Here is a 24,341-nt window from a genome sequence, read left to right as displayed (position 1 = left end):
TTATATTTTTAATTTCTATGATTAGTTTCGTACTAAATAATCCTAACCTATGAAAATAACCATGAAAAATTCTTAATATATATATATATTAAAATAACGATGAATAACCTACTATTAATGTTCTCTATCAGCTCACAAAGTTTGAACGTCAAACTTAGCTTGTGCACGAAGAAACAAAAAAAAAAGCCAAATGTTATTAGGGGTAGATTGGACCAAGCGCTCCTAAAAAAAGATTAGACCAACTGAAATAGTCTGAATCGGGTCTAAATTTTATACATATAATTAGGTGGACAAAGTGTATTGGTAAAGGTAATAAATGGACTTTTCCCTTTTTTAAAAGATCATGCATAGTTGCAATAGAAATCATCAGTAATGGTAGTAGCACCGGTGGTTTAAGCGCGTCTGGATTATATTTTGTGTACACCATGGACCTTGTGATTTTTTTTTTCTTTGGCGGAAGGCCGAAAGATCTCGTATCTGAGAAAAAAAAAATATGGATAGTGAATGTGCAAAAACGGGTGGCGTCCTTGTGCAGTTGTACGCTGAGATTGGGCTAGCATGTATATGCTTTTAGGACGAGACTGGAAGGAATTTGTGCCGATTAGTTTATCTTTTTGTTGTCTTTGCAATTGGACCATTCTAAGCCTTCCCGGGTTCGCCCTGAGAAATGGCATGGGATTGGCGCCAAAAGGAAACATGCAAAAAAACCATGTCATCCACTATGCTGTAGGACCGGCTGATCCTGAAATGCTCTAAGCGAAAGAAGTGCACCTCTGCAATACATTTTGCATAACTCATCAGCAGCTAGCTTGCGGTGTTCTGGTAATTTTTACCTTGGATGCTCTACTCGACTAAACCTCAGTAAAATGGCTGATGCCTTTACCGGCACTGGCGCACTACTGAGTCTAAAGTCCAAACTGCCCTTCTATGCTGTTTATCTTGTTCACGGGCTCAAATGTTATAGTGCGCATGTGTTCATTATGATTACACCTGTGGTTTAGCACTTAATCATGTGGTTCGCCCGCAAAACATGCCTCGAAATGCACGCTAATGCGAGACAGAATTTCTCGGTGCTCGCTTACTTTGTCCAACCTACGCTGAAAGCCTGGAACTAGCCATCAGTGTGGTAGTGTGTATTTTGTTTTGGCTAATTAAGAACGCCATATGTGAGGATAAGCTATTAAGCTTGTCCCTAAAACAGTGGAAGCTCACGTGACAAAGACCTGAAGGGTCCAAGTCTCCTTGGAAGAATTGCTTTATATTCCTCCAGTTTGTTGAAGTAGGAAAGACGTAATATCTGATATATTTCTAACTTCAGAAAGTAGAAAAATCCCAATGGAATTAAACTCTTGTTCATTAAGAAGAATAAAAGCACCTAAACTCATAAAGCATTCATCTAAAACTGCTACCGTCAAGAGGGTTTCCCACAAAAGCTACAAGGGACAGCTTTGGAACTATGCCCAGATCCTGTCACCAATTGTTGACAGAACAAAGATTTTGTCCCTAGGTATTTTAAAATAGGAAAACACCTAAAAAGTATTTTAAAAAGCAATTTGTCCCTAGGGCATTGGATGTACTCATAGGTCTACTTTACTAACTCTACTTCAAGTGAAGACAAAACTGAAGCAGTATAAGACTGGTGTTGCTTTATCTTGGTTGGACCCCTTCCTCTTACCACGACATAGCATGGCTCAGTAGAGGGATTAGAACGAAAGGGGGAGGGAGAAGAAGCGCCGCAGAGGAGCCTCATGAGAGCTTCCACAGTTCTGTGGTTTGTTGTAGTTGCTTCCCTGTTTGTTGCCGTTGCTTCTCTGCAACAAAGAGAAGGTTAGTGAGTTCCATCTCTCGTTTTTGGTCTGTTCACATCTTCAGGCAAACAATTGAGTAGTGAGTACTAACGTCTTCTCCATGGATTTCTATTTTGGGGAGAAGCTTTTGAAGAGGCCACAACGTTGCATGAAGAAGCTGGGGCTGGGGCACCTAGGAAGGAGAAGCTGCCATGGTGGTGGGACACTGACTACATGCGGTCAAAGCGGCGAAGGCCCATACATAACTGACATTCAATCTTAGATTTTTTTAATCGGAGTTTTTATCCGTTTCTTCAGTAATTTTTTTATGTTCTCCCATTACGCAAAATTGTCATCACTGCAATTTCGATATGAGAAGCAAGGAGTTCTTGAGTTCTTATTTCCCATTATCCCAACTTTTGAATTTTCTTGCATTGGATTGATTTTCTAGGAAAAACAAGATCAATTTGACAGAACTAATCCTCCACCTTTCAAAATGTATTTAATTATTTGCCGCTCTTAGTCTTAGGTGGGATCAATACGCTCTCACTAACAAGTGGGGTCACCTAAGTCAATGACTGGGGGTTAGCAACTAGACTACCATCCACTCCGTTAGGATGGCAAATAATTAATTATACCAACATTCTAGGAAACAGGCAACGTATGTTAGCTGGATCTCTTCCAGCCTGGTTCACTGTTGCCAAAAACGCAGCACAGATTGTAGCATTCTACCAAGAACAGACCACGTTAATCAGCTGCAGCAGCTTATCACGGCATTGAGTTAGCAGCAGACATGCCGCTAGCTTTGCCCACAAACTTCTCAGGTTCCTTGAAGGCTAATTTTGAGCTGGAATTTTTACAAGGTCATGTAAGGATGCAATAATAAACTTATTCGATATCTTCCCTCATGCAATTATAATGGAATCTCAGGACGCCAACATGCGAGAAATGGTTGCAAAATATCACTGAAATTAATTGCAAAGTCCAGCTGAACGAACTGCACCCAACAGGTTTCCTTACAAGTCCATGCCAACCAATCCACAAGTGTAGGATAAAACTGTACTCGTTCCTGTCTCCATGATCACCAAGCTTGATTGCCTCTTAATCCTTCACACCATGTTGGGCCTCTGGGGTAGAAGAAGGTTGTAGAACTTGTCTTTCAAGAAGAAACTTCGGCCTTTGCTATCAACAGACTTCTTCCACCCGCACCATCCGCCATTCACAATCTTCTTCAGGTCGTCAGTACCAGTGTAGTGTGGATCAAGAATGAGAAAGGCACAGTCACCACTGGCTTCGTTATAATCAACTCCCAGAAGGGTGTAAGCCAAGACTCCTCCACCTGCATTGATTTGCCAAAGAGATTAATTTAATGGCAGGTAGTATTCATAGAATCAACTGTAGTCATCTTGATAATATACCAAACACATCAAACATAGTAACTTTTGGACAAAATCACATACCAATCATCACTGGAGTTCCCTGGGTTTCGAAATGCCTGGCAAGTTCTCTGCATTTTTCAGGAAGTTCATCGCCAGATCTCACATTAATAATCTTGCAGCTCACCTGCAAGATCCAGTTCATGTTCAGCCGACATGGAAGTGCATATATGAACATGAACTACTGCAAAGCATGTAATTACCTCCTTTCTTATTAGCACAAAATAATGATGCATGTGAATCACATAAATAAATAGAGTGGCAACGAAAATGGAGGTGGTATTCAGGACGAATGGACGCAAAGGACAATCACCAGCCTGAATGTGAGGGGAAAAGAGGGAGGTGCAAATTGGATAAAGAGCACCCATGAAACGGAGATGGGTGCACTATAGGTGATTTAACAGAGGGGCTAAAGCAAGTCACCATGAGGGTTACCATCAGGCCAAGGTGTCATTCAATGCAAGAGGATAAAATACACAAACCGACCGACCCATCTAAACCAATCCATGTAAAATTGACAGATTGGTCTGGTTCTAGACCAAAACCTGTTGTAGACCAAGTAGCTGAGGAGGCCTACCAAACCCATTGTCAGCTTTTGTGACAAGATCTTGGGCTAGCAACCTGCTCAGGCTTGACTCACACCTGAGGCTGTGGCGGCAGAGTAAGCAAGTTCCCAGATCAAGGAACATGGCATGGTTCCACATTCCCAGTTATTATGGCGGAGCTTGAACTGAAAATGAGGGGGCCAAGACTAATTTGAGGGTGAAGCTCCATGCCCAGCCTCAGGGTGAGATCTGAGTGCACTTGACACGAACAAGAGGCTAATCGATGTTTAAAGTGAACCAAATTCATAATGGCAATTGGTTCAATATGGCGGTTATCAAACCTATGAGACATAATATAATTAGACCCAGAAACGGTGGCAAACATGGATGTAAAGGCACAATGGCCTTCACAGGCTGAGATGAAAAGGTAGAAAGGCATATTGTCATACATTTGGGTGTTGAGGAACATTTGAATCTACACAATGATCTCGACGAATAATACAATGCTGCTACATGATGATAACAAGTCTTTGAAAAATTAAGACTTTTTTTTGGAGAAAGACACTGTCATGCAACATGATTGCATCAAGCACGTTCAGATCAATAGAATAGTGTTTAGAAAACTGAATGTCAAGAACAAGCTAGACAGTTTGATGCCAGATTTAGAATATGTATGTAATAATGTTTAGTGAACACTTGCGGATTGTTTCACTAAGCAACTATTATAGTATATAGAAGGGTGTATAACAATGAGCCTAGAATGCTACTACAATCCATTTCCACTCTACGTTTAACCACAACTACAAAATTTTAGTAACACTGTACTGAATGACATAGCACAGAGATAACCTATTATAATTTTTTATAAACAATCCCCATCAACACCCACAACTGCTAGACAGGTGTATGTGCGTGTGTGTGGGCCCTGCGCTCAGGCGTGTATAGCCAGTCGGACCCCGTGATAGTTTTGGTTAGAGAGATATGAGATCTTGTTGGTGTTCTTTCCATAAACCTCAAGATATCCTCACGCCTATATATATGTACCTCTATCTCTGAATCAAACTAATATAATATTACACGCAACCTACTTGCTTTCAATAATGCCAACGCCCCTCAAGAAAGGTTCTCAAACAATCTCTGACTGACAAGGTCATATAAATGCGCAAAAGATGAAGGATAAAGCTAGGAGAAAGGCATATCGTAAGAAAAATATACTGAACAGACGGAAAGCACATGAAACTAACATTACATGGTATTAATATTGAAAAGAACCAATGCAGCTTCATAAACCTTCTAGAATGGTACGGAGTAAATTGCAGAAGATGTTTTCGAGTCAAGAACATCAGTGTTGTAAGGTAATGACATTCTGGTTTGCTGGTTATTTGTCAATATTTTGTGAGTTTCTAGTAGTTGATCATGTGACCTGCCTGTTGCCTATATGCCGAACAAGTCATTCCAATCCCATAAGAGAGAAAATTTAGCAAAACAGTTGCCCATCCAGTTGAAAAGAAATTTGAAGAAAAGATCAATAGTGAAACTCACTCCCAGCAGTTTGTCGAGGACAAAGCTTAGCTCAATGGCTCCAATCCACTCACGAGATCCAATAAATGATGGATCCTTGTCACCAATTTCAACAAGCACTTGTTGAATCTCCCTGCGTAGGAACATTGGAGCAGCAATATGGATCAAATTGATATCATATGTTTCAATAACAGGCAAGATTCTTCTTTCAAGTAGAAAGCATTTATTCCAACCATACATTATATAATCATAATGTGCACAAATCAATTGCAGTGTGATAGTTTGCTATGCCTAACACCTGCATCATTTTCAGCATATAGGTATGGCCGTATGGGCATGAAAACATTGTCCTCAGTCCTTTAAGAACAAATGAATCAAGAATGGTAGAAAGAGGTGTTTGATGATTCACATTATTGTTAACATCATTACGATCTTCAGATTGGAACGCAGTGTTTATTTTCCGAATTTGCATGGCAGCATGGGTGCAGATTGCAAGCTGCCATCTTTGTAACAATTCTCCATACTGATTTACATACCACCTTCTCATTTGTGTAAAAAATGCAGGTAGAATCGCACGTTTCTTTAAGAAAAATAATGTTTGATAAAGTACTGCCAAACAGTAAGAATTATCAAATGCCCAAATTTTAGGGTCAGTTTGGGGAATATAACCTTTGTATTCAAGTCAACAAGGAAAAAAAGCACAAACCTGTGTGAAGGAACATCAATTGATGAATACTGTTGCAATCTGTACCAAGAGAAAATTGTTTGTAGGGACCGATATGCGCATCCCCATCCCTGGAACATGGAAAAAAAATGTATGATTTGCCAAACCAATATAGAGGACACATTAGTTTAATTTTTCCAAAACAGTGAGGAAATTCATAAAGCTCAGTAATGGGCCTAAAACAGGATAATTTCAAAAAGGAACGTTTTCAAAATGCAGCAATGCATTTGTAACACAATATTCTCCATGGCCTCATCAACACAAGAAGCATACACAATAAAGCATGCATGCCCTCTGAAGAATATATTCTATTGCCACTAATGAATTTTGTAACAAATATACAAATGGCATTAGAAAACACACTGCAACTTATTATCAATATGTCCAGAATAAATAAAATAGTAATCAGGAATATTATAATGACCTGCATTCAGGTCTGGTAACGGGGTTAATGTTGATCTCTAGTTTTATATTTGCATAAAACTATATGTCTACACGTTGCAACCTGTGCTGCACATTTGATTGTTTCAACTAAAGGTTTCGCAATAAATGAATATAGAAACATGCCCAATAGGTATGGCAACTACAAGTTATTCTCAACAAGAATTCAATTACAACTTTCACTTTGAAGATATAGAGAAATATCAGTTTGCATTAATCATATATGTTGGTGTATGTGTGAGTGGCCCATATGGCCCATGTATTAGGCCCATCTAGAGGCCCTTGTACAGCTACTATATTACCCATCCTTCTAGGGTTTGGAGGAATACACACTACTCATTCTCTCCTACAATATAGGCATGATTTTTTCATTCGAAACCATCGAAGTTCTAATTGAAATTTTATTCGCAATGAACTTTAAATATTTAGTTTATGGTGGCAATATTGTATCTGAGATTTGAAATTTAATTTGGAAGTATCAGAATTCTTGTGTCTTTGGAGGAAGTCCTAACTTGGCCCGTGTCATCTCGGCCTTTAAAGAGGAAGCACGACTTCGTCAGTAGCAGGGGCTCAAGGAACATCTCATCTCCTTGCCCTGGCTTCTGCATCCTAATTTTGTGGTCTGGTCCTGCCTAAAAAAAACTCGGCCGGGTGGGGAAAGACCGCCCCACCGGTATTAAGCTAAGAAGAAGCCTCGGCTTCCCCGACCGAGAAAATCCCCAAACCCCAGCCCCGCCCTGACACTGGGAACCATAACCCCTGGGAATTGCTTGGGCCATACACGGTCCTCAGGCCGACCTGGGCCGGCTCTTAACCAGTGCTTTGGCACACGGGACCGGCGAGAGGATTTTTTTAACCACAGCCTGAAATTCGCTCCCACGGGGATTCGAACTCAGGACCTGTGGAGTGCCGCTCGAGTGTCTTAACCGCTAGGCTAAGCACCCTTTGGCGGTTTGGTCCTGCCTAGTTTTTTGTTCTCAAGAAACAGCTTAGGTTGTGTTCTATGGGCGTGTTACAGGCCCTCCAAATCTTGTAACAGTTTTGTTTTGGGTGCTCCACCCCCCCCCATTCTTCTCAATATATTGAAGCGCAGTTCTCCTGCGTGTTCGAGAAAAAAAGAGATCTGAACTGACTGCATGTGCAAAGTTGTTTCGAAACAAATCCTTTCACTTAGGTTCAAACGATGAACATATGTAATATCATGTATCAGGAATAGGGTCAAAGAATCCACCATCATTCCATAAAATTTACAGTAAGCTACATCATAAATGGATGATGATCTTTTATTAAGGCTGGCGAGAACTATATAGATTGAATAAAACAAACTGCAAATGCTTCTTTAAAATATTTACAGTCTAAACTTCTATATGAAACAAACTGCAACAAAAACGTATTTTTTTTAATAAAAATGATCTTATGGACCAAAAGAAATATTGAAATAAAGGTGTATCCAGTGCTGTAAGAGCTAACACATTATGAGATCTGGGGAAGGAAATTTCCGTAAAGCCCTACAAATGGTCATATGCATCTAAAGAAACACCAAAGTAACAATTTAAAACTCAGATTGGTTGGCTGCAGCCAGCAGGAAATTACATTGTCATCAATACCATCATGAAGGTAATGATAATACTCATATGAACCATCAATCAAAGACATAATTCCTCCGGATACTGCAATAAACATAAAACTTTATGTCACTATCTCCTTCGAGAAGAAGCATTCACCAATTTTTTTATTTTGATTAAAATAAGAAAAAATCAACCACTAACCACCACTAGATGGAATTTCTCTGTGGACATCTCGAAGCAGTGAAGAACCTGAAAGTTACAACATACCACAATGCATGAAAACAAATTATTTGGTATGGCGATGCTTAGGGGGTGGAGTGCGCAGGGGAGAGACGAGTAGGAGAGAAGCTTGAGAAGAAGAACGTATGGGATATCTGGAGCCTCGGCGAGGGCTGCTCGTGTCGCCGGCGGCAAGGTGCGCCAGGGCGACCGAGAAACAGACCCGCCTAGGGTTTCTATTCCTCGATAAACTGTTTACATAACCCAGGTTCACCTTTGTAGACTAGGTGTCTTACAAATCTTAACCTTCCTTAACTAACTCAAACTGATATCTATTAAAAAGGAAACAAACTAATCTTGTTGCTGCCGGTTTGCTGAACATGGACGACGCTGATACACCCGGCCAATAAAAGAGTCCATGACACTTCCCCCCTCCCGGAGAAACAGCTCGTCCTCGAGATGAAAATCTGGATAATCCTCAACAAAAACAGGCAGGCGTTCCCAAGTAGAATCAGAATCAGCCCGACCTTGCCATTGAACCAATAACTCCCAAGTACCACGATTCAGTCGAGTGCGCAGAACCTTTGTAGGCGTCGGAATGACACGTCCACGAACAATGGGTGGCAAGGGAACCGGAGTAACTGTTGGGGGAACCCCAATGAACTTCTTCAAGAGACTCACATGAAACACATCATGGATCTTGGCATTCGCCGGCAGCTGCAAACGATAAGCGACACTGCCAATACGGGCGAGAATCTGGAATGGCCCATAATACCTGGGAGCAAGCTTGGAGGTGCTGGTAGCAATGCCCACCGCTGTACGATGATGCAAACGAAGTAATACCCAATCACCAACTGAAAATTCCATGTCGCGTCGCTTGGAGTCATGACTGGCTTTCATCACATCCTGAGCCAGTAACAAACGCTCACGAATCTCCTTCAAAAATTCATCACGTGCTTGCAATTGCTGCTCCACTGCTGGCGCACGTACACATACTGCACCATGGCTGGGGGGTCACGGCCATACACCACCTTAAAAGGAGTTGACTGCAAGGATGACTGATAAGAAGTATTATAGCAATATTCAGCCCATGGTAACCATTGTAACCAAGAACGAGGACGATCACCCGCAAGACAACGCAAATACATGACAATGATTTTATTGGTGACCTCGGACTGCCCATCAGTCTGTGGGTGAAAGGCTGAACTGAGCAACAACTTGGAGCCAAAAAGATGAAACAATTCTGACCAGAAGGTACTAGTAAATACGGGATCACGATCGCTCACAATGGACGACGGCAGACCATGAAGCTTGACAATATTATCAAAGAAAGCACGAGCCACTGAGCTTGCTGAATATGGATGCCCAAGAGCAATAAAATGTGCATACTTGGAGAAACGGTTGACCACTGTAAGAATCACGGACTTGCCACCCACTTTTGGAAAGCCTTCAATGAAATCCATTCCAATGTCATTCCAAACATTACTTGGGACCGGCAATGGCTGCAATAACCCCCCTGGGTGCAAATGTTCAGTCTTGTTGCGCTGACAAACTGAACATCCACGAACATACTCCCGAACCAGCTTGGATAAATGGCCATTGTAAAATGAAGACTTGAGACGATGGAGAGTCTTTTGCATACCTTCATGAGCTGTGTCATGAGCATCTGATAGAAGCTTGGGCCATAATGCAGAATCATCGGGCACAAATATCCGGCCCTGGAACAACAGCAGATCATCCACTAATGACCAACCCGGTGCAGCTGTCCCTGCAGAAAGTGCAGCACGAATTGCCTGGGCCGCCGGAGAAGCTGTCTGAGCGGCCTGAAGATCAGCAAAGAGCTCAAATGAAGGAGCAGATAGGGCCATGGCGAACACAGACTCCTCATCACGACGAGACAACGCATCTGCGGCCACGTTCTGTTTGCCGGGGCGGTACTCAACGGTAAGATCATAGCCAAATAATTTGCTCACCCAATTGTGCTGCGGAATTGTAGTAAGCCGCTGGTCTAGGAGAAACTTCAAACTATGATGATCGGTGCGCACCGTGAAAGCCCTGCCCCATAAATAGGGACGCCAATTACGCACTGCCTTGACAAGTCCGATCAATTCCCTCTCATAAGCCGGGAGTTTGGCATGATGGGGCGCCACAGCTCGGCTGAAGAATGCGATGGCGCCATCTCCCTGATGAAGAACAGCGCCAAACCCCGCGCCCGATGCATCGCAGTCGACGAAGAAACAACACGAGAAGTCCGGCAGCTGGAGAAGCGGCGCCGTCATAAGGGCGTGCTTGAGGTCGAGGAAGGCCCGCTCGGCGACGTCGTTCCATTGGAATGCAGCGCCCTTGAGGAGGGCAGTCAGCGGGGCTGCCACCGCACCGTAGCTTGCGATGAATTTGCGGTAGTAGCCCGTGAGGCCCAAAAAACCTCGGAGCGCCCGAAGTGTCTGCGGCTGTGGCCACGCCTCGACAGCAGCCACCTTCTCTGGATCCATGGATACACCTGCGTTGGAGATGATATGGCCGAGATAGCCAACAGATTCTGCACCAAAGAAACACTTGGACTGTTTGGCGAACAGCCTGTGCTCGCGCAAACATTGGAACACCGCCTTGACATGCTGCAAATGCTCGGCCCATGTAGAACTATAGATCAGTATATCATCAAAAAATACAAGGACGAACCGATGGAGGAACGGCTTGAGGACGTCGTTCATAAGAGCTTGGAATGTTGCGGGCGCATTCGTCAAGCCAAAGGGCATCACCAAGAACTCATAGTGGCCCCGATGAGTTCGGAACGCCGTCTTCGCGATATCATCCGGATGCATCCGGACTTGGTGGTAGCCGCTGCGGAGATCGATCTTGGTGAAGTAGCGGGCGCCCTTGAGCTCGTCGAGGAGCTCGTCAACGACCGGAATTGGAAATTTATCCTTCACGGTCTTGTCATTGAGGGCCCGGTAGTCCACGCAGAATCGCCACGTCCCATCACGCTTCTTCACCAGCAATACCGGGGAGGAGAATGGTGAAGTCGACTCCCGGATGATGCCGGTGCGCAGCATATCATCGCATTGCCTCTCCAGCTCATCCTTGAGCAGCTGGGGGTAGCGGTAGGGGCGAACCGCTACTGGGGCAGTGGACGGCAGGTGTATGCGATGGTCGTGGCGGCGTTGGGGCGGTAGCCCGTGGGGCTCGGAGAAGATGTCGTTGTAGCTAGCCAAGAGGGTTTGGAGCACCTCTTGGCCGGAGACCAGTGCGAGCGCCGGTGGGGAGCGGCCGCCGAGACCCGTCCAGAAAACTGTCCGGCCGTCGCGCCAAAAGGACATGGACAGAGTGTCGAAGTTCCAGGTGATGGGGCCCAAGGAGCGCAACCAGTGCACGCCGAGCACCAAGTCGAAGCCATCCAGGTGCAGGGTGAAGCAGTCCAGGCTAAACGGCTCGCCGTGGATGGTAGCTGCAGTGGCCGCGCACAGACCGGCGCTGGCCACGCGTTCGCCATTGGCGACTCTGACGGAGAGACCAGGCCGCGGCGTGACGGAGAGGCCCAACCTGGGAATGATGTCGGCGTTGATGAACGTGAGAGTCAACCCCGAGTCGACCAGGGCCACCAGGTCGACGCCTGCGATGCGGACTTGCAGCTTCATGGTGTTCGCGGCCGTGATGCCAGTCAGCACATACAGGGAGATGCTGACCGTGTCATCGTCATCGGGAGCCGTCTCATCCTCTTCCAATTCCAGGAGAAAGACTCCCTTGCCGGCGCACCGGTGATCTTTGGTGAACTTTTCAAGGCAGAAATAGCATTGCCCGTTGGCGCGCTTGTCGGCAATCTCCTCTGCTGAGAGGCGACGGAAGCGCGGGCGCGGGTCCTCCGGCTTCTCCGTGGCTGCTGGGGTCGGCGTGACGGCCAGTGGCGCCGAAGGCCGTGGCCGTGGCCAGAACGGTGTGGCCGTGATCGCCTTGCCGCCTCCGCAGATCGCTTCTCATGCGCACGCTAGGCTCATGGCGGTCTGCAGGCTCGCCGGGCGTGGCATCTCGACGTCGGAGCTTAAGGGCTAGCCGAGCCCGGCGGTGAAGAGGTCGACTTGGTGCTGCCCAGTGAGGTCATGGTTCTTGAAGCGTTAAGGCGAGGCACGGCGAGCGACCCCGTCTGCAAGGCGAGGCGACGCCTAGGCGGACGCCTAGGCGAGCAAGGCGACGCCTTACCCATATGCCACAGGGAGGAAATGGAAAGAAATAGAAAATAAAAAGAGTAAAAAAGGCAAAGAAGAGGGCAGGCTGCTGCCCAGCCCAACAACAATTAGGCCCAGCCCAACAATAGCATGCTATAACCCTCCAGAACCCTCTCCCACTCGTTGCCCTCTGCCCTCTCATCCGCGCCGCCGTCTGCCCTCTCAGCTCTCCCTTCGCGCCGCCGGCCCGCCGTCGCTCCTCCGCCCGCCGCCGGCCCGCCCTTGCTGCTCCGCCAGACACCGCCGCCGGCCCCGCGCGACACCACTACCGGACCCGCGCGCCGTCGCCAGGCCCTCGCGCCGCCGAAGCTCGTCGGCGCTCCCTCTCCCACCTTCCTCACCATGCTCAGGTAGGCCGCCACCCCCTCCCTCTTGTTCCCCTTCCCCCGCAGATCGTCGAAATCCTTCCCCTTCTCTTCCTCTCCCTCCTCCCTCACCCTCCCTCTCAGTTTGCTTCTCTTTTGGCATGGCGTCGGCGGACGCCTTGGATTTTTGAGCGCCTGGACGACTAGGCGTCGCCTAGGCGACGCCTTAAGAACCATGGGTGAGGTTGTCGCAGTGGCACAGAAGCACCAGTAATCGTCGTTGGTACTCCACGGTTCCTGTCCGCCGGAGTTCCTTGAGTTCGCCCAATGCGTTCGAGCGGATCGGTGGCCCAAAACGCAGGTTGACGTACTCGACGAAGCGCGGCCATGAGACAATCCCGACGTCACACTCGAGATGGAAGTACCACTCGGCCGCGACACCGTCCAGGTGGAGGGACGCCAGCCAGACTTTCTCCTCGTCCATGGTGCGGCAGCCCCGGAAGTAGGAGTCGCACTTGTTCAGCCATGGGAGGGGGTCGGCCTCACCATCGTAGCGTGGGAAAGTGAGCTTCGGCCGATGCGGACGCCGCCAGTCGTCGGGTTTGCGATCGCGGGGGTCGCGGCGACCGTCACTGCGGAAGGGGCCACCGCCGCCATCGCCGCCACCACCGCAGCCGAAATTGCGGGGACCGAAGTTGTCGATGGTGCGGTGGTCGTCCGCGATGTCTTCTTCCTGTTTGCCGGCGTCGCTGCTAGGTTCCTCGGGGCCTGGATCCTCGCCGCCGAGGAGGCGCTCGGTGCGGGCCAGACGCCGCCCATGGGAGTCGAGGCGGTTGTTGATGGAGGTTAGCTTCGCCAAGATGCTGGTTAGCGTGTCCTGCAGCTTGGTGCCGGAGCCCTCAGGATCGCTGATGCCGACCATGGTTAGCGATGCACCCTGATGGATCTCTGATACCAATTTGGTATGGCGATGCTTAGGGGGTGGAGTGCGCATAGGAGACGAGTAGGAGAGAAGCTTGAGAAGAAGAACGTATGGGATATCTGGAGCCTCGGCGAGGGCTGCTCGTGTTGCCGGCGGCAAGGTGCGCCAGGGCGACCGAGAAACAGACCCGCCTAGGGTTTCTATTCCTCGATAAACTGTTTACATAACCCAGGTTCACCTTTATAGACTAGGTGTCTTACAAATCTTAACCTTCCTTAACTAACTCAAACTGATATCTATTAAAAAGGAAACAAACTAATCTTGTTGCTGCCGGTTTGCTGAACGTGGACGACGCTGATACACCCGGCCAATAAAAGAGTCCATGACATTATTTTGCGAGGAAAGGAAAGATACCTAGTAGAAGATTACATATAATAAGACAATAGTCATTATGTAAATGTTTGAAGATGTTATTGACTTCTCACATATTACAAAATAATTTTTGACCAATTTATATTTTTGATACATATTTCAACAATGCTTGACCGCATGGATCCCTAATGTAATTAAAAAGAAAACGCGTAATGGAGTATAGTGTTGCAATATATGCATAATGAATACCATTTCTTGACGTGCTTTTCACCCTCTTTCCCATGCCACCAAAAGTCAATGCATTAGAAATTCGCAACAAAGGCCGATCTAAGGGAAGCCCTAGCCTTATGTGCAGTTCTTTCCTCAGCTCACCTGTAAATAGTAAGGAATTTTTTTAGGCAGAACCAAAGAGATGGTATTAAGTTTCCCCACATTTACTGCCGTTGTTAATGAAATAACTTATGAACTTTTCAAAAATAGTAGCATCATAGAAATTTTCATACTTTGCTTCTCCTCGATCTCCCCGTATCTTGTATCGTATATGGTTGTTACTGGAATATGCAATCCTGGAGGAATGAAATGGTAAGGACAAAGCTGCAAAAAAAAGACAAGAAGCATTTGAGGAAGCATTGAAATGAGAAATTAAAACTTCAAATGAAAACATGTTTATATGAATGACACACTAAAAGAACCAAGTTTAATGATTAAGCAATGTTCAAGAAAACGCTAGGCGCTAGGCTGGCTAGCGCCTAGGAAGGTTAAACGTACATTAAACGTAGGTTAAACGTAGACGTTAGGCCTCCATTTAGCATTTAATCGAGATTAAATGAAGTTTAATAACGTTTTTTTGAACCTTGTGATTAAGAGAACTTGGTTTGATGTGCAAGCATTGGAATAGAAATATCCAAGAAAGAAAAAAAAGCAAACGCCAATTGCTCGATTGCCCATAGGGACCCTTATTAGGGCCGAGTGCCTAGAATGAAAGTGTGCCAATGATTACCAAGGGCGGCAAAGTAATGAGTTTTCACATGGAGTAATAAACAACATGGTGACACGATGGTCATACTGACGGCTAACATTAAAGAACATGAAATACTTAGTTGAGAAATGGAAATCATGGTATACATAATACATTTCACCACGGGATTGCTATTTGATATTGTAAGGTGGAGAATTGACGTTATGCACCAATCCCACAGCTTTCACTACGTGTCCTAATTTGGTTAGCTGCCATATATGCTATTCTTGACATTTGAAAATAGAGGACCAAGTACCCTGTACACATAAATCAAGGAGAAACAATCTAAGAAATGGTTAAGAAACATGGACCATTTCCTCAGATTATGTGACATATTCCATGTTTTCAACTGTGTAATATCTTCCACGTGGCTGACAACAAAAGCTTGAGGTTGGGGAAAAGAACTGTGATCACTAAAAATCGACTTTTATGTAATCCCCATAAATGGATTTGCTCAAATCTTATTTTAGATTCCAGTATTAATATCTAAACAATATGTTGACGACATTTAAACTCCCAAACCTGCAGCAATTTTCAGATCTTGTGTTTTTTATATACTTAAGACTCCAAGTAAGCAACTGTCCCGGCATGGTTCTACCAAGGTATATATGCTGCACATGTACGTGCTGCTTCAGTAAGAGCATTATCAGATTAAGAAAATCACATACCTGTGCTTGTTGAGTTATCTCTGGTGCAATAATCTTCTTCATTACACTCATCTGATCAGCTAATCCTGGGATAACTAGTTCAGATACAGCAACTGGCACAGGAAAATCTATTGGGGAGTAGCATAGTATATCAAGCTTCAAGTTGATTACTCTGAGGCTAGCAGGTGCTGGGGCTGAAAAGAAAAGATATTTTCAGTAACACAAGGACATAAAATACCACATTTCAAGTGAACTGGAAAAGGGAAACAAGAATCAAGGGAAACAGATAAGTAAACTTCTGATAAACAATTTTCTAAGGAAGAAATTTATGTCTGGTGGTAAGATCAAGGGCATTAAGGTGAAAAATCACCTTTAAGAAACAGAATTGAACATTGGGAAATAATTACCTGGAAAATACTCTACCACAGGGGTGGTGCCAGGCTTCAAGCTACCTACTGATTGATTGGACAGGACAGTTATTTCAATTGCATCTGCATTCTAGCAAACAAAAATTTTAGAAGTTGTGACCCAAGATGTTATGTGATACAGAAGTGTGCACGGAGACAGCACTCTGCATTATCCATTTATCCTACAATGCAAAGCTTAGAAAGAAATGGGCCTTCATTGGCAGCTGTCTTTCAAATATATATATTTATACACAACCCCTTAAGACGATTCAAAACAGATCTTCATGAAAGATGTAATTATCAGACACTGAAACAAGTATTTTGACGCCCATACAAGATAAGGGAGCGAATTCGATACTATATACTCCTCAAAAATAACATTACACAACAAGTAACAAATTGGTTGAGTATCAGCTTACCTCTCTTGTCAACGAGAGGTTGTACCTCTTTTCTGGGAAGAATTCTGAACAAGATACACTACTTGTAGTGCATTCCTTTGTTCTTGAGTTTCCAGGTATATGTGAATCGAAACTAAAATCATCACCATATAAGATGATAGAATGACGGGATTCATTAGATGCGATTGGCCCCTCAACTAGGTACGAAACATGAGGATCTCTGAGTTTAGCAACTGTAGATTCAAGAAGTGCAGAAAATCGTTCTTCAATGCCTGCAAAAAAGTAATACCTATTACAAAATTATCTCATTCCCTTCAGAAGCAGATGATGTGCAATTATCTCATTCCCTTCAGAAGCCGATGGTGTGTAATTGACCTAAATGCCCGATACAATTGTTTTATCATGAAAAGAGAAAAACAGATTTTACTAAAAAAAACTTGTGCAGACAGAAATGATTCAAACATTTCTATTCTTTACTAGTTACTTTAAAAAAATCGGCTTGGTGTCCGTGGCATCCACCTTCACTTCAAGAGGATCTTCTATGAATGGATCTAAGATTGTACGTCCATGCAAACTTTATATGCAAATTTCAAATTAGGAACAAAGATGCATGATAAATATGTTCCCAGAAATAGGTTAGCCTTTTATAGATTAATTTGAATTTTCACTTTAGTGCATTGACTTGATGCAAAAGTTTAGGTTCAATTACAATGAGAAGCAAGGGGCGATCCACCAATTCATGTACATATTTAGAATTAGATTATTTAGTTTTAGAATGTAGATTCTGTTCATGTTTATTGAATAGCTATGACTATGCACAGGCACTGTAAAAGTCTCACTGTACTGGGTTTCCTGGATGATTAAATATATGCCAGGCTTAAGAAATCAGATACTCCCTCTATCCCAAAATATAGCTATGCTTAGAATTGGTCAAAGTCAACTTGGCCCAAAATGAAAGACCCTCCAACTATGCAAGATGTAATGTAGCTTTACTAGTCATGGAGTGAGTAGAAACTGAGAATTGTTAAGAAATGATAGTTTCTAACAACACATTAAAGTAGAAGCAGTATCCAAACACAATTGAAAATAAAACTGAATCGATTCAACAAAAGGACACAACATATCATGGTTGTAAGAATTGTTAAGAATAATTGGTTCTATGCAAACATTAAGGTACAAGAGTATCATAATACGATGTACTGGTATGAAATAACAGGATCGCCAATGAGCCATTGGCAGGCTGTTGATGATTTCAACAAACTGCACTCAACTTCATCTAATAGATATTGGGACACAGCATATCATATTCGATCCTACCTCTGCTCATTCAATTTTTTAACACTAACAGGTTAATAGATAGGTATAAACTTTGGAGCATTTACCAGAAATCTCGTACGCCGGAACATAGAGTGGCAGCTTCAGAGGTAGCTCACAGCGCAGAAGGCAACCCTTCTCCCACAACAACCTCCCAGGCTCATCCTCCCACACCACCTCCACCCCTTCCACAGCGTCCGTCCCGCCGCTCTCAGAGGCAACAAACCGAATCTCCCCGAAGGCGGCATCCATGCAGCCACCGACCATGCCATGGCTCGCCGCCGCGCCGAGCAGCCGCTCCCTCAGCGACCGGGCCAGCTCCAGAGCGCGAACGGCGTCCGCATCGGAACCTTCGCCGCCCACGAGAAGCGCCCCGAGGATGTCGAACCCGCGCGGAAGCAAACCCCGGATTTCGTCTGCGGGAGGCACAGAAGTACGGTGAGAACGTCGGGTCCGACCGGGATGGGGGCTTGGGTGCGCAAGCGGGTGAGAAAACTTGCCTGCTTCCCTGGGGAGATCGGGGGCGGCGCCGTCGCCGTGGAGGGGGCGTAGGGCGGCGGCGACGGTGAAGGGAGGGAGGACGCGAGGTGCGCCGATGAGCCAGCGGAGAGGGGACGCGGAGGGCGGGGAGAGGAGGGATCTCTTGAGGCAGAGGAAGCGGAGGGCCCAGCGGCCGCGCGATCCGTCGGCGGAGGCCTCCATCGTCGTCGGCGTGGGAGATTTGTGGGGGTTTTGGCGTCTTTTTTATTTTTATATTTTTCAAAAATATTTTTTACATAAATATATTTTTAATTTCACTTTTGTATCCCTACCGCTCGCCAGGAGGGCCGCCCTCCTGCCGGGCAGCAGGGACTTATATGTAAATAAAAAAATATTTGTGCTGTGGCCCTTGGCGGGAGCCTGCCGCCACTCCACTGGGCGGCAGTGGGCCTGCCGCCCGGCAGGGAGGCGGCAGGCTCCCCACTGTATAAAGTCTTCTCTCCCCCCTCCCCCTCATTTGATTCCCACGACATCCAGAGAGCGGGAGGGAGAGAGGAGGGGTGAGGGAAGGAGTTGTAACGGCGAAGCCCTACCGGATTTTGTATCGTAATCGCAGGTAATAAATATTTCTCAACTTTCTCGATCTAAATTATTTGTATGCTTAATTCTATAATTAGTGTATGCAGCATTAATGATATTTTAGTGATTTAGGTAATATTTTTAATATAATTTAGGTAGAATTAAGATTAGTTTTAAGAAAAACCAATTAGGTTTACCAACCAATTTTGTGGTATTGATTAGTTGTTTAATACGAGAAAAAATTTCGAGAAATAGTCAGAAATTGTAGAAAATGCAAGAAAATGTTAGAAAAGTTTATGAAAATGTAAGATAAATTGTAGGAAATGCAGAAAAATTTAGAAAAATGTTAGAAAAATATATTTATTAAAATATATTGTACAAAAGCTGTAGGAAATGCAAGAAAATGTTAGAAAAGTTTATGAAAATTTAAGATAAATTATAGAAAAATACAGAAAAATTGTAGAAAATGCAGAAAACTTATATTTTTCTGTGTTAGGTATGGCCGAAGATACGCCAGCTCTACTTGACGGAGTCATATACTCGTCGCACCGGTCCTTCCTTTCAGTGGTTCAGCGCGTGAAACTTAACGTGCTGCGTCCACGTCCACCAGCGGAGTTTGTTCCTGTTGACCCACGATGGGTGCCCAGGTGATATGTCGTCGGGTTATGTTTCTAAGAATACGTTTGTTTCGTATACGTTTCGTACATAATGTACTTACCTTTGATCGTTCTATTTTTCAAGTTGAGTGAGGCTGGTCTTCTTACTATAGGTCGTCTTGCTGAGAGTGGTTCAGTAAAGCTGTACATGTCCCTACTGACAGCTCTGGTTGATAGATGGAGGCCTGAGACAAACACCTTCCACCTCCCTTGTGGGGAGATGACACCGACCCTTCAGGACGTTGCGATGCAGCTGGGTCTTCCTATCAGTGGGGATGTCGTAGGGCCTCGCGTCATCCCGCCTACGTGGTTGGACGATCTAGAAGAGCGTTTTGTAAATATTGACATCGCGATTGATGTAGAAGAGCACCCAAAAGCAACAGGGCCTGCCAAGACATGGATCCTGCAGTTCCAAGTACATACCTTGTTTTGTTACGATTAATGTTATAGTTATGCTTTTGACTAGTGCAGTTATGGTTTTATTTTATAATTGATCTCGTACTCATAAATGTTCATCTTTTCTATGCAGCCCGACAATTTGGCACATGATGTTGATGATGATAGCGTCACTCGATCCCTTGAGGCATACCTGTTGTGGTTGTTTGGATACATAATGTTTAACAACTCACACGGGGCCTATGTGGATAGGGTGCTTGTGCCTTACGCACAGGAGATCGCAGAGGCAGCTGTTGAGGAAATGCCTCAATCAGCGGTACTTGCAAAAACGTACCGTGGCCTCTGTAAGGCATCGGTGCAAAATAAGCACAATACAATTCTTACAGGATGTCCGATTCTGCTACAGCTTTGGTCGTACGAGAGGATAGCAATTGGTCGCCTGCTTGTCGATCACTCACCGTATGAGCTGGATATGTACGGTGACACCGAGGACGATAGGCCCACCATGGGGACTCTCTGGTACGCTCGTGAGGTACAGAAATGACTGCTACTCGTACTATTCTGTTGGCAATTCTGTTGCTTTGTTTCACCCTCTTTGTATTTCTTATTTGTACATATTATTATTAATTTTGTGCAGAAGAGATGGACCCACGTACAGTCTCGTCGGGCCTATCCTGAATTTGTGGCTGAGTTTGATCGGTCGACACCTGAAGACGTCGTGTGGGAGTCCTACTCCGAGCTGGCTATAAACATTCGTGCACCGATCGGGATATCTTCGGTTTGCTTTCAGGACCAGGCCTTTTGGATGACAACTACAGCATTGGTGTACGACGTTTACATTGAGACTCACTGCCCGGATAGAGTCAGGAGACAGTTCGGTCAAAGACAGTTGTATCCTGTGCCGTCAGCATTGGATCGGGTCGAACGCCATGACCACAGGTAACAATTTATATACTACTTCAGTGACTATGCATTGTATAGTTAACTAATCATATTTGACTAAATTGTTTTCAATATTTAGTTTGTCGAGGACTGGGCAACCCTTCTCCAACATGTGGGTGACAAGGGTGCAGCCTTGGGTCGATGGCTGGGACCAAGCAGAGGACAACGTGGCGCTTGCGACCCCTGCACACACGGAGGCTTCGTACAGGGCGTACCTGAGCTGGTACCAGCCTCAGACTCGTTGCCACTTGATATATGCTGACATGCAACCACAGCCGCATGTTGCGACAACACAGGATGGCTACGCATGACATAGGGATGAGGCATTAGCTGGGACGACATTGCTAGCTTATACTTTTCATATTCATGTTCTTTACTAATGGTTTTTATTTGTATCCATATCTAAAACATATCTAAACACATCTAATGGGGTACTGCAATTTTGCGGGGGAGCCTGCCGCCCCCTGCCGGGCGGCAGGCCCCCTGCCGCCCAGTAGAGTGGCGGCAGGGGGCCTGCCGCCCGGCAGGGGGGCGGCAGGCTCCCGCCAAGGGCCACAGCGCAAATAAATTTTTTTTATTTACATATAAGTCCCTGCCGCCCCCTTGGCGGGCGGTAGGGGTACAAAACTGTAAATTGTGAAATTAAAAATATATTTCTGTAAAAAATGTTTTTGAAAAATATAAAAATAAAAAAGACGCGGGGTTTTGTTGTGTTGGGGATCAGCCTGCTAGTGGTGTGGGCTGAGCCCGGTTTTAGTGGGCCGGTTTTGCTATTTGGGGTCAATTGGTTTGGTGTCTAGTGGATCCACACATCAAATGGGCTGGTTCGGTTCAGTTTTTCTTTTTATCAGTTCGATTCGGTGTGTTTCGGTCTAAAACCTAATCCTCGACTCCTCGTTGCTCACTTGCTCCCTTCGCTGCGGGCTGCGGCCGGAGGGCTCCTGCGCCGCCGGGGCTGCCGCTTCCCGCCGTCGGGGCCGCACCTCCCGTCGCTGCACCTCCAATACCAATCTATCTCCCTCCCACCTCACGCAGCAGGATTCCGCAGCCGCGGCCACCTCCCACCCCCGCATCCTCCTCCGCACCTCACCGAGAACCCTAACGTGACGCCCCGACTAGCGCCTAGCGTGGATCTTTCTCCGTGGCTCCGTTTGCTCGAGGTGTTCGTGGGGGAGAGAATAGGTCGCTGCTTGGGGAGCTTCCAGGGTGAGGGAGGCGGCGCCCAATGCGGCTCGATCCGGATTGGTCTGCACGGCGATTTGGCTCGGGTTGTGCGCTGCCTCGGTGAATCCCGCCTCGTTGACCCGTGCTGCTGCTGCCGCCTCAGAAAAGTTGGATCTTTATGGCGTTCTTTGCTGTGTGGGTGGGCGATTGTGGATTCTCGGTGTCTTTGTGTTGGACATTACCTGCATTCTGGTTAAATTCGTAGAAGCTTGCTGTTAGGATGCGGGAGTCAGGCCATTGTTCCGGAATCTCTTGATTTTCCTGCCAGTTTTCCTTATCAAATTCGGGATAAACATTAGATTCTGGGAGCACAGACTAGATGTTGGTGCTATTTTCGTTAGCTAATCTACCTGCATTTGGGCTAAATGCGTTCACTCTCTTGTATTCCTCACACCTTCTTAGTTTGTGAGAAAGAGATCCTCGGCTGTTGGATCTTTAATTTTAATCCATGCATAGCGGCAGATCTAGCCTTCACTTTTTCAGGTGGCCTATGTATATGTGCTCCAAGCTAGCTAGCTAGTCATTAGCGAGTCAGTGCACATGTATTAGGATTGCTGGCCACTTAAATAGTTTCCTCACAGATCTTTTTAATTTGTTCTTTTTACTACAGCATCGTCAATCCTATCGCCCTAGCTAGCGAGCTCTATCGTGCACCCATTACCTATCTTTTATATCCATACTATTTTATTTAGTGCCTGTCATTACTATTTATTAGGTAAACATGCCGTCCAACGCTTCTGGGAGTTCAAGTCATGATTCCATAGAGGTATTCACTAGTCAAACACAGCATCGTACAAGGTCTAATGTTTGGGAACACTTTGAGCCAAATCTTGTGAAAGTGGATGGTGAACTAAATGCTATTTGCAAGTATTGCGGAATACATCTAAACACAAAATCAAGCACAAGCAGTTTAAGAGGTCACAAAATCCGAATCTGCTTTCAGTTTAGGGGGAAGGATTCTTGGAGATCATAGAAGCTCACTAACTCCGGAAATGCTTGAGGCCCTTGTCTGCGCGAAAGATTGGCTATATAAGACCAAAGATTCTGAATTCTGTTCTGATGGTGAAGGTATGGCATCGCTGCATCTGTTTTTATAACTCCCTATTGTCACTACAATTTAGAGTTGTTGGTTACCTACTTATTTTTTTGCCTAATCAATGTTTATTGTTTTATTGTTTGCAAGTTCTGAGCAAGAGTAAAAGTATCGATTTGTGCACTAAGATGTGCTAGGTACAACGTCCTGCTCTTCTTCTCCTATGGATCGATTTGTTCCCTTCTTCTTAAGTAGTAAGTAAAGCGGCAAAGCGCACCTTTGCCCGTTTGAGTTCTCTTTGTACTACAAATATGACAAAATCGGTACCAAAAAACAAAAATTGCGACAACATGTAGTCTGAACTGAAGAATTGGTAGTGTTATCCTTTTCATCATCAGATATTTATATCTACTCTATGTGAAATGTGAGGTCTCACTAGTAACTACATATCAAGGCATGGAAATCTGATTAACCATGTACTTTAGAGAGAGGTTTCAGAGTTCAGACACTTAAATAAACTGACAAATCCTTTTCATCATCCTTCTATGTCAATTTAAAGCTGAACTTGTTTGCTCATTTGTCATACAGGTACCAAATGATCTGTTGGAGTAGCGCAAGGTTGTTGTCCAGACAGCACTGGAGGAAATGGACCTACAATATGTCTTAACTTATTTCATTTGTACTGCTGTTGAAATCAACTTGTCGGTTTATTTCAGTGTTATGTGAACTTCATATGTACTTAATGGAACTAGTCTTGCATTTGTCAGTTTATTTGAGTGTCGTGTGAACCCATTGCAAGGCTTGAGAATTCTCTGCTGGTTGTTGCTGTACCTATGTATAAATTTATTTGAATTATGCCTGGCATAATTGATGAATTGATTATACTTCAAGTCTGGAACCATTGAACTGGGTAGCTTCTAACTTGGTTGCTGCCATAATTGTTACTGTACGGACGTACAGGGATGGAAGTTTGAAACGGTATGTTGGAAAGGTGGGCTGGTTCAATTTGGTTGAGATGGTGCATGCAATTTGGTTTAATATGGTTTTGAAAGATAGCAGGCTGGGGTGGTCTGGAGTGCTATAATATATATTATTGAAATGGTCTGGTAGGTTATGGTTCGGTTTGCCAACCACTAGCAGGTTGAGTTGGGGACCACTGCCTTCCTCCTAGTTCTCTGCCCGTTCTC

General features: G+C 45.1%; 1 protein-coding gene and 1 long non-coding RNA gene across 2 annotated transcripts; one reads left to right on the top strand and one right to left on the bottom strand.

Annotated features, from left to right (window-relative positions):
- The first annotated feature begins 356 nt into the window (after positions 1-356).
- LOC120701480 lies at positions 357-2,194 on the top strand. Its single transcript, XR_005686120.1, has 2 exons — positions 357-1,827; positions 1,933-2,194. It is a non-coding gene; the product is annotated as an uncharacterized LOC120701480 (long non-coding RNA).
- A 420-nt stretch (positions 2,195-2,614) lies between these two features.
- LOC120699258 (probable Ufm1-specific protease) lies at positions 2,615-18,580 on the bottom strand. Its single transcript, XM_039983185.1, has 13 exons — positions 18,345-18,580; positions 17,913-18,260; positions 16,552-16,802; positions 16,133-16,223; positions 15,747-15,919; positions 14,564-14,654; positions 14,310-14,432; positions 8,224-8,271; positions 8,048-8,124; positions 5,996-6,084; positions 5,311-5,422; positions 3,248-3,350; positions 2,615-3,126 (listed from the first exon to the last, which is right to left on the bottom strand). The coding sequence occupies exons 1-13, from the start codon at positions 18,544-18,546 to the stop codon at positions 2,897-2,899; spliced, it is 1,938 nt and encodes a 645-aa protein (XP_039839119.1). The 5' UTR covers positions 18,547-18,580; the 3' UTR covers positions 2,615-2,896.
- Positions 18,581-24,341: the final 5,761 nt, after the last annotated feature.

This window comes from Panicum virgatum, chromosome 3K (genome assembly GCF_016808335.1).
Source record: "Panicum virgatum strain AP13 chromosome 3K, P.virgatum_v5, whole genome shotgun sequence".
Classification (NCBI taxonomy): domain Eukaryota; kingdom Viridiplantae; phylum Streptophyta; class Magnoliopsida; order Poales; family Poaceae; genus Panicum; species Panicum virgatum.
The sequence above is the reverse complement of the archived record's forward strand: the minus strand, read 5'-3'. Positions and strand labels throughout refer to the sequence as shown.